General features: G+C 41.3%; 1 protein-coding gene across 1 annotated transcript in view; it reads right to left on the bottom strand.

The window, feature by feature from the left end:
- The window catches only part of PHEX (phosphate regulating endopeptidase X-linked), a 239938-nt gene that overhangs the window by 106785 nt on the left and 114955 nt on the right, over positions 1 to 18198 (bottom strand). Inside the window, exons 10-11 of the mRNA XM_075850790.1 lie at positions 12646 to 12739; positions 11150 to 11278 (exon numbers count right to left, since the gene is read on the bottom strand). Coding sequence (XP_075706905.1) covers positions 11150 to 11278; positions 12646 to 12739 — 223 coding nt within the window. The remainder of the gene's footprint in view (positions 1 to 11149; positions 11279 to 12645; positions 12740 to 18198) is intronic.

The following is an 18198-nucleotide window of genomic DNA, read 5'->3' as shown; positions in this document are numbered from 1 at the left end:
AAATGTAAAAAAGTTATGGTTCTTTTGTGGCGACACAAAAACAAATAATTTTGAAAAAAAAAATGTGTTTTTACTGTGTAAAAGTAGTAAAACATAAAAAAAAACTATATCAATTTGGTATTGTTGCTATCGTAAAATTCTTATGTTATTTATACCACACGTTAAACTGTGGAAATTTAAGATGCAAAAAAGTGTGGCAAAATCACAGTTTTTGTCTATCCCCCCCAATTCTTTTTATAAAAGTTAATCAATAAATTATATGTACCCCAAAATGGTGGTATTAAAATATAAAACTTTTCTCGCAAAAAACAAGTCCTTATAAAGCCATGTTGACGGAAAAATAAAAAAGTTATAGCTCTTTGAATAAGACGATGGAAAAATTTAAAAAATAGCTTCGTCATTAAGGCCTAAGATAGGCTGGTCACTAAGGGGTTAAGCATCCCCACATTAAAAATCAGACATAAACAATTACAATTTGAAATTACTGGGCAGTCCATATAATGCATGGACGTGTTGGGTCCTCCAGAGCAAGAGATGCTCTTTGAAGCCATTCCCCACTTTGGCTAATAAATGAGGGTCTTAATCAGGGGACTACCCTCTATTAACTCCGAATTACCTAATCAGGTATTTGAAAATGCATTTTTTTTTAAGACAGACAACCCATTCAATTGCATTTTCAAAGTGGTTTAGGTGTTATAGTATGAAAAATAATTTAATATTATTACTTTATTTTCCCGCTGTTTATTTAGGGTTACACATTCAGCAGAACTGTATAAAGATTGTAAATTGTTATATTATTCTCTGTCCACAGAGGGACAATCAAATTCCCCCTTTTCACACACATATATATATATATATAATCAGGGCCAGTTTTATAGGAAGCCAATTGGCTTATCGGTAAGTTTTTGAAATGTGGTAGGAAGCCAAGGCACAGTGAGAACATATAAACCTTGCAGATTTTCCCCTGATCATATTCACATGGGACCTCAGTGCTATAAGACAACTGTAACAGAAATACATGCTGTGCGCTGAATTTATTACATGTTTTAGACACTTTTTTTACACCTACCTCCACAGTTTTGAAAAGTGTCTTGGAAAAAGGACATGGATAAGGTCTTATTTACACTTGCATATTTAATCAGTATTCTGCATCCTTTTAAAAGGTAAGCCAGGAGTGAATCCTAAACACAGTAAATATATACTGGAAAAAATTATACATCTTTGTCTTTTTTGCATCCATTACAGATTTTGGCTTGAAAGAAAACGGATGCAAATTACTGATCAAATACGTAAGTGTGAATGAGGCCAAAGAGTTTTCAAATACATAATAGCACACTTTCTTAACAAAATATTGGCGTAAAGTACATTAGGTGTGGTAAGGAAGAGTGAATAACATGCCTAGGGAGTTGCGGCATTTTCATAAATTATAGATCTAACAACAAAGTTGATAAATTTCCCTCTCTGTATCTGCTGGGGGCTTTGCAGGGCAGCGACACGTTTTCATGAAAATGTTCCTGCAGTAGAAAGGAGCCGATCTGATTACAATAAAGGCTATATGAACATTTTCAATCATTTTTTCTTTGCTCAATATATGGCAACTTGCAATTAGTTTTGTTTAAGAATATCTATACAGCTACCATGCTATGTGCCGCTGCTGCTCCATGGTTACAGACTACAAACAAACCCTTAAGGCACATTCATACATGGCGGAATTACTGCTGAATTCCGCTGCGGACAGTCCGCAGTGGAATTCTGCAGCAGCCGTTTTTTACATTTGTTTCTATACATTTAAATAACGGTGCGGAATTTAGGCTGCGGTGCAGAATTTTCCCTCCGCAGGATGCTCATTATGTTGCGGAGAAGCAGCGGAATTTCACTGCAGATTTCAGCCTTTGCATTGCAAAGGCTGAAATCTGCTGCAAGTCTGCTGCAAATCTGCTGCAAGTCTGCTGTGATATCCACAAAGTCTGAATTACCTGTCAAATATGAATTCCACCACGTCTGAACATGGCCTTAGTGCTGTCTGGTCCTGCAGTCATATGTTATTCCCCTACCCAGGGGCGTAGCTAAAGGCTCATAGGCCCTGGTGCAAGAATTCAGCTTAGGCCCCCTACCCCTCCCCAACACCACCAGACCCCTGCGCGCTCCTATGCACAGCCCCCATGGATGCCCCCACAGTATAATGCCCTCCATAGCTGCCTCCACAGTATAATGCCCCCCATAGCTGCCCCCAGGGGCGTGGCTAAAGGCTCATGGGCCCCGATGCATAAGTTCTTATTGGGCCCCCACCCCCCCCCCCCGCAAACTCCTCATGGCCGACGTTCCGCAGCTTTCAGCTGCATCGCTGGGTCTTCTAAGTGACCCAACAATCCAGCACTAGCAGCCAGGGGCGTCACTAAGGCTGGGTTCACACACCCTATTTACGGACGTAATTTGGGCGTTTTAGCATTGAATTACGTCCGAAAATGCGGCTCAAAAGTGTTGGCAAACATCTGCCCATTCATTTGAATGGGTCTTACGATGTTCTGTGCCGACGGTCATTTTTTTTACGCGCCGCTGTCAAAAGGCGGCGCGTAAAAAAGACGCCCGCGTCAAAGAAGTGCCTGTCACTTCTTCAGACGTAAATGGAGCCGTTTTCCATGGACTCCATGGAAAAACAGCTCCAAATACGTCCGTAATGGACGCAGCGAAAGACGCCTGCACATGCCTTTTTGGCTGAAATTACGGAGCTGTTTTCTCCTGAAAACAGCCCCGTAATTTCAGCCGTAACGGACGCTGCAGTGTGAACATACCCTCAGGGCTTAAAATGTCAGGGGAAATAGCCCCAATACATATGTGTCCACCCAAAAAAAAATGTGTGTATAGGAGACAGAATAGCATATCTATAGCACTACGACCCTATAAACTATGGATAGGATTAGATACATTGGTTCAGCAGACAGTATCACACATGATAGGATTAGATACAGTGGCTGAGCAGACAGTATCACACATGATAGGATTAGATGCAGTGGCTCAGCACAGTATCACACATTATAGGATTAGATACAGTGGCTCAGCAGACAGTATCACACATGATAGAATTAGATGCAGTGGCCCAGCAGACAGTATCACACATAATAGGATTAGATACAGTGGCTGAGCAGACAGTATCACACATGATAGGATTAGATACAGTGGCTCAGCAGACAGTATCACACATGATAGGATTAGATATAGGGCCCAGCAGACAGTATCACACATGATAGGATTAGATACAGGGCTCAGCAAACAGTATCACACATGATAGGATTAGATACAGTGGTTCAGCAGACAGTATCACACATGATTGGATTAGATACAGGGCTCAGCTCGCTGACATTGCAGTTCCAGCGCTGGACCCAGGAAAGGTAAGAATAATAATTTTGCTTCTTTATGTGTTACTGATTATTTTTGTGTGTTTGTGTTTTTTTACAGGTTCGGTTGTTGGAATTCGGATATGAGGACTTCAATGACGGTGTTTTTTTTATTCTCAATAAAATGGTTAATGACGGATGTGTTTTTTTATTTCAATAAAATATTATTTCTATGTGCTTGTATCTTTTTAAACTTTATTATCACCACCTTAGTAATGGCCGCTGGCTGATTGACAACCTCCATTACTAAGGCGGGGCTTAATGTTGGCAGGTGCAGAGGCTAACACTATCCCCCATTATTACCCCGCTACCCACCGCCACCAGGGGTACTGGGAAGAGCCGGGTACGAACCAGTACACGACCATCTGTAGTGACGGGCAGGCACCAGGGCGGCCGCAGGCTGGTGGTATTAGGCTGGAGAAGGCCAAAAACAGGGGCCCTTCCCACCCTGGTAATGCTGCCTGCTGCTGCTGTGTTGTATCTGGCTGGTTATGAAAATTGGGGGGGACCCCACATCGTTCTTTCCAATTATTATTATTTTTTTTTTTTTTTTAAATGACGTGGGGTCCCCCCCATTTTTCATAACCAGTTAGATACAATAAAGCAGCAGCAGCCTAGCATTACCAGGGTGGGAATGGCCACTGTATCTGGCCTTTCCCCTCCTGATAATACCAGCCTGCGGCCGCCCCAGTGGCCGACCATCACTACAGATGGTCAGGTACTGGATGGTACCCAGCTCTTCCCAGCACCCCTGGTGGCGGTGGGTACCGGGGTAATATAGGGGGTTAGTGTTAGCCTCTGCACCGGCTAACACTAAGCCCCGCCTTAGCAACGGACGCTGTCAATCAGCCGGCGGCCATTACTAAGGCGGTAGTAATATAGTTTAAAAAAAACAAAGACAAAGAAAAAATATTTTATTGAAATAAAAAAAAAAAAACACACAACCCTCATTAACCATTTTATTGATAATAAAAAAAAAAGCCGTCATAGAAGTAGTCCTGGAATCCGACGTAGTTCAACGACCGAACCTGTAAGAAAACACACAAGAAAAACAATTAGTAACACATGTGTTAGGCTTAGATACAGGGCGCATGTGTGATACTGTCTGTGGGACCCTGTATCTAAGCCTACCACAAGGTAGGCTTAGATACAGGGTCCAGCAGACAGTAATCTTATACAGTATAAGATTACTGTGTGCTGGGGCCCTGTATCTAAACCTACAGTGTGGTAGGCTTATATACAGGGCCCAGCAGACAGGATCACGCATGGGCCATGTATCTAAGCCTACCATGTGATTGGCTTAGATTCAGGGCCCAGCAGACAGGATCACGCATGGGCCATGTATCTAAGCCTACCATGTGATTGGCTTAGATACAGGACCCAGCAGACAGCATCACACAATCTGTGATCCTGTCTCATGGGCCCCCTAAGCCTGCTACATCGTAGACTTAGGGGTTGTGCAGTCCCTAAACATTGATGGCCTATCCACAGGACAGGCCATCAATAGCTGATGTGTCGGGGGTCCGTCTCCCGGGACCCGCCAATCAGCTGTTTTGAAGGGGCCGCAGCACTCGTACGAGAGCTGCTTCCCCTTCATTTCACTTACTCGCTCACACTGTGAATCGCCGACACCGATTCACAGTGTGATCGGAATGAAGTGACCGGAATGAAGGGGAGCAGCTCTCATACGAGTGCTGCGGCCCCTTCAAAACAGCTGATTGGCGGGTCCCGGGAGTCGGACCCCGCCAGTCAGGGCTAATCTTACCTTCCTCTTCAGCCGCGGCGGTAGTTCTGTCGTCTCGATGCTGTGCGCAGCGCTTGACGTCAGGACCTCCACTGCGATCCGGAACCAGGAAGGTAAGTAAAGTCTGTTACTATAGTAACAGGGGCCCGCGGCCCGAGTTATTATAGTAACTTTTTATTGATGTGGTGCAGGGGGCTGCGGGCCCCCCTGGCTTCGGGGCCCGGTCGCAATTGCGACCGCTGCGACCCCTATAGCTACACCAGTGGCTGCCCCCACACAGTATAATGCCTCCTATAGCTGCCCCTATACAGTATAATGCTCCCCATAGCTGCCCCCACAATATATTGCTCCCCATAGCTGCCCCCCATGGTATAATGCTCCCCATAGCTGTCCCCATACAGTATAATGCTCCCCATAGCTGCCCCCCACAGTATAATGCGCCATAGCTGCCCACACACAGTATAATGCTCCCATAGCTGCCCCCAACAGTATATTGCTCCCCATAGCTGCCCCCTCTGTATAATGCTCCCCATAGCTGCCTCCCCATGGTATAATGCCCCCATAGCTGCGCCGACACAGTATAATGCTCCCCATAGCTGCCCCCACACTGTATAATGCTCCCCATAGCTGCCCCCCACCGTATGTTGTTCCCCATAATGGCCCCCATGGTATAATGCTCCCCATAGCTGCCTCCATACAGTATAATGCTCCCTATATATGCCACCCCCACAGTATAATGCCCCCATAGCTGCCCTCACACAGTATAATGCTCCCATAGCTGCCCCCACACAGTATAATGCCCCACATACAGTATAATGCTCCCCATATCTGCCCCCATACAGTATAATGCCCACATAGCTGCCCCATACAGTATAATGCCCCCCATATCCGTTCCCCATAAAGTATAATGCCCCCATATCAGCTCCCCCATACAGTATAATGCTCCCCCCATACAGTATAATACCCCCAATATCAGCTCCCCATACAGTATAATGCCCCCTCATATCGGCCCCCCCATACAGTATAATGCCAAGTAACAGTATAATGCCCCCCCATATCAGCTCCCCATACAGTATAATGCCCCCATCATATCAGCCCCCCATACAGTATCTTGAGCCCCTCATATCAGCCCCCCCATACAGTATAATGACCCCTCATATCAGCCCCCATACAGTATAACACCCCCCCCCCCTCATATCAAACCCCCCATACAGTATAATGCCCCCTCATATCCGCCCCCCATACACTATAAAGCCTCCCCTCATATCAGCCCCCATACAGTATAACGCCCCCTCATAGAAAACCCCCCATACAGTATAATGCCCCCATATGAGCTCCCCATATGGCATAATGCCCCCCTCATATCAGCCCCCCATACAGTATAAAACCCCCCTCACATCAGCCCCCTTTACAGTATAATGCCCCCTCATATCATCCCCCATACAATATATCAGCTCCCCATACAGTATAATACTCCCCCATATCATAACACCATACAGTATAATACTCCCCCATATCAGCCCACCATACAGTATAATGCTCCCCCATATCAGCCCACCATACAGTATAATGCTCCCCCCATATAAGCCCTCTCACATCAGCCCCCCATAGAGTATAATGCACTCCATATGAGCTCCCCATACAGTATAATGCTCCCCTCATATCAGCCCCCTGTACAGTATAATGCCCCTATATGAACTCCCAATACAGTATAATGCCCCCCTCATATCAGCCCCCATAAAGTATAATGCCCCCTCGCCTTATCAGCCCCCCAACACAGTATAATACTCCCCCCCCCCATATGTGCATAATATAAATAAATAAAAATTACTTACCTAACCCTGATCCCATGCCGAGTGGTGGAGATACTTCTTCTCCTTTGGCCTGTGCTGACTCGGCGCAGACTGTCGCGATGACGTCACTACATCGCGCCTGTCTGTGCCGAGACGCTAATGGTTTAAGGCACAGTGAATGCTGGAGCAAGGAGCCGTTAGCTTCTTGCTCCAGCATTGAATTCAACAGCAACCGGGACCTCAGTGAGTGACTCGCGACCACCCGGAGGTCTTCACATGACCCCCAGGGGGTCACGACGCACAGTTTGTAATGTATTGCATTGTGCAGTTTGCGGTGGAGAGAGGTGGAGGAGGGGAGATGTAATTTAACGGCCCCCCTCTCCCCCCTCTAACGCAAACACCGGCAGTACAATACATATACATTACAAGCTCCCTCTGCAGCTCACCTGGAGTCTTCCAGGATCTTCCGCACCGGCTCTTTCACGCTGGCTGGAACACCCCTCACATGACGTCACGGTCACATGGTACACTATAACCAGGAAGTGCCGATGCCATGGCACAGAAAATGTATTAAATCATTATCACTATCATTATCATTATCACGCTGTGTGGCAATGGGGGCTCTGCGGGCCCCCCAGACTTAGGGGCCCAGTCAATGCCCCTACCTCAGCCCCTTGCTTCATGCTAACCTCCTCCTAAAAACTGTGGCTGCAACTGTGCTCAGAACAGGTTATGTATATGGTCGACTAAGGGAGAGGACACACAAGCCTTGAGAGAAGGAAGGGTAGAGGGTCACAGTAAACGCCCAGTGAACTCACAGCTTGCAACTTCACAAGCAGGTATGTCAGAAAAAGCATGTCTTGAAAATACAGCATAGTCCAACTTGAACCTCTCCAGGTACATATATATATATATATATATATATGTATGTGTATATATATATATATATATACATATAAATATTAGTGTTTCTTGATATGGTCTTAAAATTATCCCAAAAGGTCGTGATTTCAGGATCCTCTATAGAGAAAGCAACAGTGGCAAATAATGATGTAGTGGCATTACAGAGGATGTGTCAGGGTTTTTATGCTGTCCTGTCTGAGGGCAGCATAAAGTAGTGACAGACATGAAGATTTCAGTGGGCTGTCACTTAGTCAGTTATGTTCATTAGTTTAGGAGAATTTATATGTTATATTTGGCCACACGCTGCAAATATAATATGTAAATTCTCCTAAACTACTAAAGATAACGGACTAAGTGACAGTCCACTGAAATCTGCATGTCTGTCACTACTTTATGCTGCCCTCAGACAGGACAGCATAAAAACCCTGACACTTCCTCTTTAAAGGGTTATTCCCATTTAAGACATTTATGGCATAGCCCTTTAATTGAATCAATAGTGCAATATCAAAGAGGTATTTTGGTTTCAGCTAATTAAGCCTATTGATTAGATCATGAAACATTATACAATTTTCTAATATATTTTGGGAATTAATTCCTCAGTTTTCAAGATTTCTGTTTGCTATCATTATACAGTTACAGGACAGTTATGAGAGCTCTCTTATGGCGGCAACTGTGTGAGCATCACATAACCAGAACAGATTTTTATCATCTGGAAGTAAACAAAGGTTGCTATTTAGTGATAGAAAATCATCTTAAAAACCATGCGGCATTGGTACAAAAAGAAAATAAGAAAACTGCAGAACTTATCAATATAAAATTATTTGCTAAAACTGTAATAGCCCTTTAATGAAATCCTGAAAAACCAACTTATTGGAGAATTTGGGGATTTGGTTCAGTAACAGAAAATTGATGAATTGCTATTTATGCAATTTCATAAAATATTCTATAAAATAACTCTGTATGTAGAGCATGGAATCACAAAGAATTAGGAGAATGTGTGAGGGAACATGGTAGTGAATATGGTTTGGTTTACTGTACTTTTGTCCTCATCGAACCTAGAGAAATATTTCCATAAAATATATATTTTTAGAATTACATTGTTAGCACACAGCGCTGCTATTTCCATAACCCACATCTATTGGCTAGAACCATGAAAAGTTATCTGTCAGCATATTAAAATTTTTTGGCTCTGCTTTAAATATCCAAAACATTGACATTTGCGTGCAATTGGCATTAATCGAAACAATACAGTTTTTATTCTCTAATGAAAACTGACTGTGCATTCTCAAAAAGAGAAGCAGCCAGTGATAAAAGTTTAGAGAACATAATTTGGATTACCAAGCCAAAACTATGTAGAAATCTACAACAAAATCCTAAATAAGTATTACATATATCAATAGACTGTTTGGACATTATAAATGCCACAGATGGAATACCCCTTTAACACCTATCCACAGGTGACCACTGTTACTCTCTTACCAGTGGCTGGAAGGGACAACCCCAGTCCTCTATCCCTCTCAATGAGCACATCTGCTCCCATTCAGCTGTTTCTGTAGCTCTCCTAGAGCTATTTAAAGTGGCAGTGCACATGGTTGACCACCGCTCCATATAACTCCTCCCCACTGCAGACATACTGATGGGGAAGGATGGGGGTACTAGTCTCTATCTAACTGCTGGGACCCCCATCGATTGAACGTTAATCACCTACTCTATTTTGTGGATAGGTGATACATTTCCACGGCTGGAATACACTTTTAAAAAAAATAAGTGTAAGTTCAACTTTATTATTGAATGCAATAGGGAATTCCATAGATGAAAATGCCATATTATAATTTTGTCACAGGAATGCCCTTTTTACAAGCAGAAGCAATCCTGTGATAAAGAGGGCATTTTGAGGGGTTTTAAACTCCCCACAGAATCCCAGTCAGGTGGGTGTTTTACAATCATTTCTACACAGCAATCTTTAGCCCGGTTAAGATGGCTGTAATGAGGCTGCATTCAAATGTATCTATAACGGCGGCAACACCTGGGCAAAAGTATGCAGAGGATTATGCGATTATTTGCTATAGAAAAACAAGTGCAATAATATACATTTTAAAAAAACATACAGAAAAAAAGATCATGCAGCTAGGGCTACATGGCGACTGTCAATGTGAAACATCTGGAGCATAATATCTTGCTTTAAACATTGCGTAAAGTTGTATGTGTCATTTACATGTGATTTATATGCAACTTTTGTCCCATTAATGGTGCCCTTTAAAGATGTCATCGGTTCGGAGAAAAACTCAAAAAGTGACAGTAAATTGAATAATAATAATGAATTCATATATATATCTCTTTAGCAGAACAGCGGATTTTCCTCAATATTACAGGACATAGTTTCTACTATCATTCGGCAGAGTGAAGTCTAAATATCAGGAGATTCTCTTCTTCTCTGAGAGGAAGTGACTGTGTGGGGGAGGAGCTTATTCTATGCCGGACCTAAATGTTTAATTTGTGCCTTGTGCTTAGTTCTGGCCCAGCTTAGAGATGAGCAAATTAATTTGTCTGTTTTGCTAACCTGTAATTTTGCTGGTCCATAGAATACAATAAGACAAAAGATTTGCCTATTTTTCTAAAAAATTCACCAAAAGCAAATCTTAAATTTGGTGAAATAAATCTCCAATGCATCCTAATGGGTGACAAATCAATGAAACGCAAATCAGGCAAAAAATTGACTCCACTCCAGCCAGGAGCCTGAACTTTACTTCATACAGAATATTGTTATCTTATCAGCTATCTAGTCAGATTTTCATCTAGAGGAGGAGGACACAACTGCTTGTAAATGGTTAATCTGCTAGAGGAGTAGGATACAGATGCTTGTAAAGTGTTAATCTGAGTCTATCACTACATACACAGAGAGCCAGGGAGCAGGTGGAGGAGACTAGAAAAAGCAACAGTAAATCCTGTCACAGCTTTCTCCTCTCTAATGTCTGCTGCTTCTTCTAACCTCCTCCTGCTGCTGATCCATAATACACAGGAATCCATGTTATATTGCTGCTAATATAACTATATCCATCATGAAGTAAGATAGGAGCAGAGATCTCCCCTCTATACACAGCTGCACATTCACAGTCTCCCCCAGCCATCACAGTGGACTCTCCAAGCATAGAAGCAAGAAGTCACACAGAGCAGTCAAAATCTCCTGAGACTTTGACTGCTCACTGCTGCTGACTTCGGCTTAAGTCAACTCCCTTTCTTAAATAAATAAATAAATAAATATATATATATATATATATATATATATATATATATATACATGTATTGAACAGTACCATTAATTTCTTGTCCTCTTGGAAAAAAGAATCCACAAACATTTTTCCTACAGCGTAAGGGAGAGCATTTTCAATATAATTGACACATCTGTCCCAGCGTGCAGCTAAAGAATTTGTACCTAAAAGAACCTGCAAAATAAAAACATTTTTGTAAAGCCATGTAATCAGATTGAAAAGACGGTGAGAGTAAATATATAAGGAGACTGTTAATGATAGAATATAAATACATTGTGGCAAAAACCTAGTTGATAAAGCTTGCACTATGATTGTTAGGGCCAGTTCACACAGAGTTCTTTTACACATTTTTTTAAGCGGAAACCGCGTCGGAAGACGCGCCAAAAAAACGGACAAAAATGCATCCCATTGATTTCAATGGAAGGTGGAGGCGTTTTTTTTCCCGCTAGCGAAAAAACGGCTCGCGGGAAAAAGAAGGGACATGCCCTATCTTCGGGCATTTACACCTCTGACCTCCCATTGACCTCAATGGGAGGCAGAAGAAGCGTATTTCACAGCGGTTTTTGGCCGCGGGCAAAAAACGCAGCGAAAAAGCCATGAAAATTGGCATGCAGGCAGAGCAAACGGAATTCCAAACGGAATTTTGAGACATATTTTCTGCCCGCAAAAAACTCAGTTTGAACCCAGCCTTACAGAGGATTTTCACCAAATGTAAAAATGGCTATATATAAGTAATTCATGAGTTATAGCAGAAATATTGTATTTTTTCTGTTACGGTGAGATTTTTGCAAAAGTGTCAACAGAAAGTGCATCCTTATTGGTTGTCACATTTGTATTAGCTACTCTACATGTTTATTTTGAGGGAACATGGTAGGTTGGTTTACATATGTCTGGCCCTCCAGTCTCTATTCCCTCTGGCATACTACAAAAAAAGCATTGAAGGGAAACTGATGACCAAACTGATAGTTTACTATGGCATCAGTCACTGCACATCCCTCCAAGCCGGAAAAAGAAACTGTACTCCAAACAGGTGAACAAAGCGGACAACTTTTCCATCAGTTGTGTCCAGCTAAAGCAAAAAATATGCAACTGAACGGATAAAACTGATATAAATGAATGCACTCTAACATTTTGTCATCAGTTGCTGAGAAGTGACAATTAATATGGCCGCACTTCCTGTTCCCAATTTTGCAAAAATTGCAGCCACAAATTTTTTACGTTTTGGTGGAAATCCTCTTTAACATATTTAGAAGTGGGATATTTGTGGTCAGTAACTCAGAACTTCCAAATATTTAAAATCTTAGACTGTCCATAGAAATTCTAGACTGTTGGCTCCAATGAAATGAACCCAATATTGTCATAAGTTTCAAAACTTGTGTAATATATAAACTCATCTCAAAAGCCAAAAAGGAAGATAAAAAAAAGCAGAGTCTCACAGCAAACTTCTTGCAGATTGTTAAAATCTATAACAGCTTTCCAAGGTTTATATAAGGACATATTTCTTTAGAAAATACAGATGAATAGAATATACATAATCTTACCCGTATAAATTCGAGTTGTCTATATTGAAAACGCCTACTGAGATTTGGAATTCTTGAATACACAAATTTCCATATTAGGTAATTTGCAATAGTCCTGTAAAAATAACAAATCCGAGTTATATGAACATCTAGAAAATTCACATTTATTCCAAAATTATATAATTTTTAGTCTATTATAACATAATATATTTTTACCGATTAGCAGGTGAATATTTTTGAGAATTTCTATGATTAGATCTGGTTTTTACTCACATTTGGTGCTAACGTATGTGCAAAAATTTACATATAACAGCATCTCACATATAGTCTTATGCCTATATAAACCGTACCATTACTCCATTGAATGGTTACTGACCTTTCAGCAAGCTTTGCATAAATCAATAGTACAAGCGTATATAAGAAAATTTGTAATATATCTTATTAAAGAAAAACCCATTTTTTCCACTTATAAGCCACTTCTCCCCCTCCCCCTGCCTCTTGCACTAGTCACTCACTCTCAATTCACTACTAAAATCCATCTTGAGAGACCAGATAGATTATAAGCTCACTGAAGGATCAGGTTACATGCTGCCCAAAGAAATCTATGGGGAGAGGAAAGAGCTGATGGAGGGAGACAGAGGCAGAGCCATACAGAGATACTACTGCAGCTTCTACTTAGTGTTATACCTCACCCCATTGCTGAATTCACAGCTACTCTGTTTATTACTGCTGTATAGTCTCCTCCATATTGTTGCCGCTTCTGAGGGTGTGCTACTGAGAGATAGGAGAGTTTGATCTTCTCTTTTATCTGTGTGCAATGTATAGGAGACATCATAGCAGCTAGTCCCTTCCCCCTAGCTCAGGCAAAACTTAGTAGAGCTAGAGCATACGGAGGGTAAAACTGGTTAAAATGCCATGCACAAGTCATATAATGGCCAGAAATTCCTCGTGTACACACACGACATCTTATTCTGAAGAGTCACACAAACAATAGGTAAGCTTTAAGCTTTATCAGAGCCTTTGACCAAACTGAAGAAAAGCAGCCTAAATGTTGCCACCAAAGCTTTACAGTAGCTTAGACAAGGGCATAAATACTGTAGAGGAAGTCCAGTTTGGATGTATCCCCAATTTTGATAAGTGGTGAGAACCTGTGAGAATCGGTGCAATGATCCCTTTTCCACAGGCCCTTTAATGTTCGTAAACAAAGGGTGTGATTAACCCCTTAATGACCAGCCTATTGTAAACCTTAATGATCAAGCCATTTTTTAAGTTTTTCCATCGTCGCATTCCAAGACCTATAACCTTTTTATTTTTGCGTATAAGGTCTTGTTTTTTGCAGGACAAGTTGTATTTTTTAATAGCACCATTTTGACTTATTATTTATCCTGTCACAGCTATGGGGACATATTATTTATTGATTAACTTTTATTAACTTTTTTTGGGGGGGGAATAGAAAAAATCCTGAAATTTTGCCACTCTTCTTCGCGTCTTAAATCAACGCCGTTTACCGTGTGATATAAATAACACAATAAATTTATTCAGCGGGTTGTTACGATTGCAACGATACCAAATTTGTATAGTTTTTGTATGTTTTACTACTTTTACACAGTAAAAACGCTTTTTTTTCAAAATTATTTGTTTTTGTGTCTCCATATTTGAAGAGCCGTAACGTTTTTATTTTTTTGCTGATGCGGTTGTATGAGGGCTTTTTTTTGCGGGAAGACTTGTAGTTTTTATTGGTACGATTTTGGAGTAGATGCGACTTTTTGATCACTTTTTATCACATTTTTGTAAAGTCAGGATTCACAGAAAACAGCAATTTTTCCATAGTTTTTTATTACATTTTTTACGGCGTTCACCATGCGGGTTAAATAATGTAATAGATTTATAGTCTGGGTCGTTACGGATGCGGCGATACCAAATATGTGTAACTTTTTTACTTTATTTTGGTTTTTTAATAGTAAAGCATTTTGTAAGGGGAAAAGCTGGGTTTTTAATTTTTTTTTAAATTTTTTATTAATTACCTTTATTAAACTTGTTTTTACTTTTTTACTAGTCCCACTAGGGAACTTTAATATGCGATTCTCCGATCGCTATTATAATACACTGCAATTTTGTATTAAAACGGACAGGCATCTGCTAGGTCATGCCTCCGGCATGATCTAGCAGGCATTCGCTCCAGGCAGACCTGGGGGCCTTTATTAGGCTCCCGGCTGCCGTTGGAGACACAGACACTCAGCGATCGTATCGCCGGGTGTCGGTGGGAGAAAGAGGGAGCTCCCTCCCTGTCTCCAAAACCACTCAGATGCGGTGCACGCTATTGTGCACCGCATCGGAGGGGTTAAACGGATGAGATCGATACTTATATCGATCTCACACGGCAGAGCAGGGACGCCCCCAGCCCTGAGCTGCCTCTAGCAGCTGAGAGCAGGGAGATTGGACGGCTCTCTGCTCTGTTTACTTTATCCTGATGCAGTGCCGTAAAAAGGCATATGCATCAGAATAAAGCCCGTTAGTGGCCGCTGTTAAAAGGCGTATTGGTGGTCACTAACGGGTTAATTAACCCTGGAATCAAGGAGGTAGGGGACAATAAAGCTTAAAGTTCTCATGTCCCAGGTGGTTAGGGATTGCGGTGGTGTTCCCAGCAACAGAAGAGGCCCCAGTTAAATCTTTTTAATCTATGTCAGTATAAACAGAGCCTTGAACTGGTCATGCACATGACATAAAAGTTGGTTGATGTTTATGGGGACTTTCCAACTGTCCCTCTGCCATCAGGGGAAAGAGGGTTCAGGCATGTTGGATTATTTTTCCCTTTTTTCCATTGAAGTGACCTTCCGGTCGACTGTTTTTTTCTCTCGACTCCACCATTATCTCCACAGCTATCTCATGCACATGGCTGGCTTTACATAGCAATAACTACAATCTTCAATACATTTGCTCACAGTGGCATCAGAACAACTTGCTGGCCACTTGTGGACATAAAGGCTTAGCAGCAGAGCTGCAACGCCTGCAAGGATAGACTGTGAATCTTATTAGGTGGATAACACGGACTGATATAATTAAACAATGTAAGCTAATGTGATCATAACAATAAAATGCTCTCTGGGCTCTTGCAGTTGTATTGTTAATTACAATTTTAGTATAAGTGACTACAATAGTTTGAGTTTTATGGCATATGCTAAAGCTAGTTCTACATTACAAAGTACAGCATATTGAGCTACAGTACAAATAGGGCAATTATTTAAAGAAGATCTGTCATACGCTTTAGTTAAAGACGGTATATTATAATGCCAGGTCTGCTGAACTATTATGCCATTCCGCAAATTTTTTTTATTCTAATTGCATAATAGCCAGTGGCGATCGCGGTAGCAGCCGTAGCGGCTGCTACGGGGCCCGCGTCTTGAAGGGGACTGTGCCGCCAGCCGACACGCCCCCCTTATGCCTGGTGGCGCCGCTAGCAGCCGTTATGGCTGCTACAGCGGTAGTGACGCTACTTTGGGGCCCCGGTGATAGCGACAGCCAAATACATGCACTATTTATAAGGGGGGCTGCTTGTGGCACCCGGGGGGGCCCGGTCAAGAGTTTGCTATGGGGCCCAGTCATTCCTAGTTACGCCCCTAATAATAGCTGATTAGAACATATAAAGTGGACTTATGTTTACACGCCGCTTACCCGCCTCTTCCAACCCTCTTCTTAACGGCCTCAAAAAGCAAAGCAAGAGTCCGCTGTATTTTTTTCTAATTTGCTATTATGCAAACACCTCAGTATTTTTTTTTGTGCCGTTTTGTATTTCAGCTATAGTGAAACTATTCTTATAATATGCTGCTAACATTTTACTTACAGATCCACTTGTAGTTATATTGAGAAGCCTATAAAAATTGCATTAAAAAGTGATTCTGTTTTAATAAAAAGCCCACTGACCCCAAAAACACCACAAACTAAAATGCTTTGTATGTAGACGTTCACATATTTTACTGTTGACATTATACTAACCACTGGCTGATGCGTTATAGCCCTCCCCAAAAAAAAAAAACAGCATGAAAAACGCTATTTCATGATGTAACACAGCCTAACATTACACTACTCAAATAATTTTCGCTTAGTTCTTTTCACAACATATAGGGATCTTGTTGTTTTCATGCCATCTTATAGTAATGCATTTGTATTTTGTTTTAGGTGAAGCTGTTCAAAAAGTACAAAAAATGTTGTTTATTATTAATTAAGCATATTCTTACTAAAATAAAGTGAGAGACTAAACTGATGATGTACATTAAGGCTCTGTTACTGTATTTTTATTTTCCCGTGCTTTGTAAGCAAGGCTTGTGTGTAATAAAAAAAAAAACAGCGATCTGTCTATGCATTCTTTACATGACCTTCCAGTAGACCTGGATATCTCTGAGGTAAAATAAAATAAAAAATTCAATTAAAAAAAAGTATAATTGAAAAATCAGCTAATACATATAATATAATAAAGTTATCTGTAAGTCAAAAGTCCTCCCAATTACTGCATCCCTCCAAAAATGACCACAAATATGTGCAAGCACATATCTAGTATTTTTTATTTTATAGAGTCACCTAATTTTGTAAAAAATTATGTAAACATAAGTAAGAAACAAAGAATATAATGTAAAGGATAATCTATGATCTGCCGACACATTCAGTTTTTAATGCAGTTTTTTAAGCCAAAGCCAGGAGTGGATACAAGAGAGGAGATGTATCAGTCTCTCGTCTATTCCTTTTTTCCTTTTGTAACTCCGGCGTTGGTAAAAAAAAATACTGCATCAAAAACTGACACAAAACTGCATGTTTGATTCTAACCTTAGGCCCTTTTCATACAGAGTATCTTGCAGGCAGAAAAATCTGCCTCAAAATTCCGTCTGGAATTTGAAGGCAGATTTTGATCTGCTGCATGCCGTTTGTCGCGTTTTTCAGAGCGTTTTTTGCCCACGGCCATTGAGCACCTCCGTTTAATGTCAATGGGACTTCAGAGACATAAACGCCTGAAGATAGGGTATGTCGGTTCTGCCTCCCATTGAAATCAATGGGAAGCATTTTCGGCTGTTTTTTGTCGCAGTTTCCGCATCAAAAGACGTGTCAAAACACTCAGTGTGAACTCCCCCTTAGTAATATAAAGACGTTTTTTGCATAATGCTCTATATTCTAAAATTCTATGATGTGAAAACCTACAGTGTTATAATAGTAAGTGATAACATCAAATATTTAATTTACATAGTAGTACTGTATGGAGGAGAGAAATGTACTTGTGATCACACTTCCTGATCATGATATACATCTCGTAAGATAGACCATGCTATAGAGGTACCCCTTGTGGCTATTATAGGGTCATATAAGAGAAGGAGTAGTGTGGCTCAAACTAAGGTTGGCCTCAACCCCATCCGCCTCGAGTTTAAACCTGCCGAGGTCTCTCCCTCTCCAGAGTCACTCCAGCCTCAGGGTTGATTCCATAACAATTGATGTTAGTGAACGGGATTCTAAGCCCCAGTGCAAAAAAAAATAATCAGTGCAGGTTTTAGGGCATGCAGCAGATATTAAAATTCATCATATGACCTATTA

This window comes from Rhinoderma darwinii, chromosome 2, assembly GCF_050947455.1.
Source record: "Rhinoderma darwinii isolate aRhiDar2 chromosome 2, aRhiDar2.hap1, whole genome shotgun sequence".
In the NCBI taxonomy this organism is placed as follows: Eukaryota; Metazoa; Chordata; class Amphibia; order Anura; family Rhinodermatidae; genus Rhinoderma; species Rhinoderma darwinii.
The sequence above is the reverse complement of the archived record's forward strand: the minus strand, read 5'-3'. Positions and strand labels throughout refer to the sequence as shown.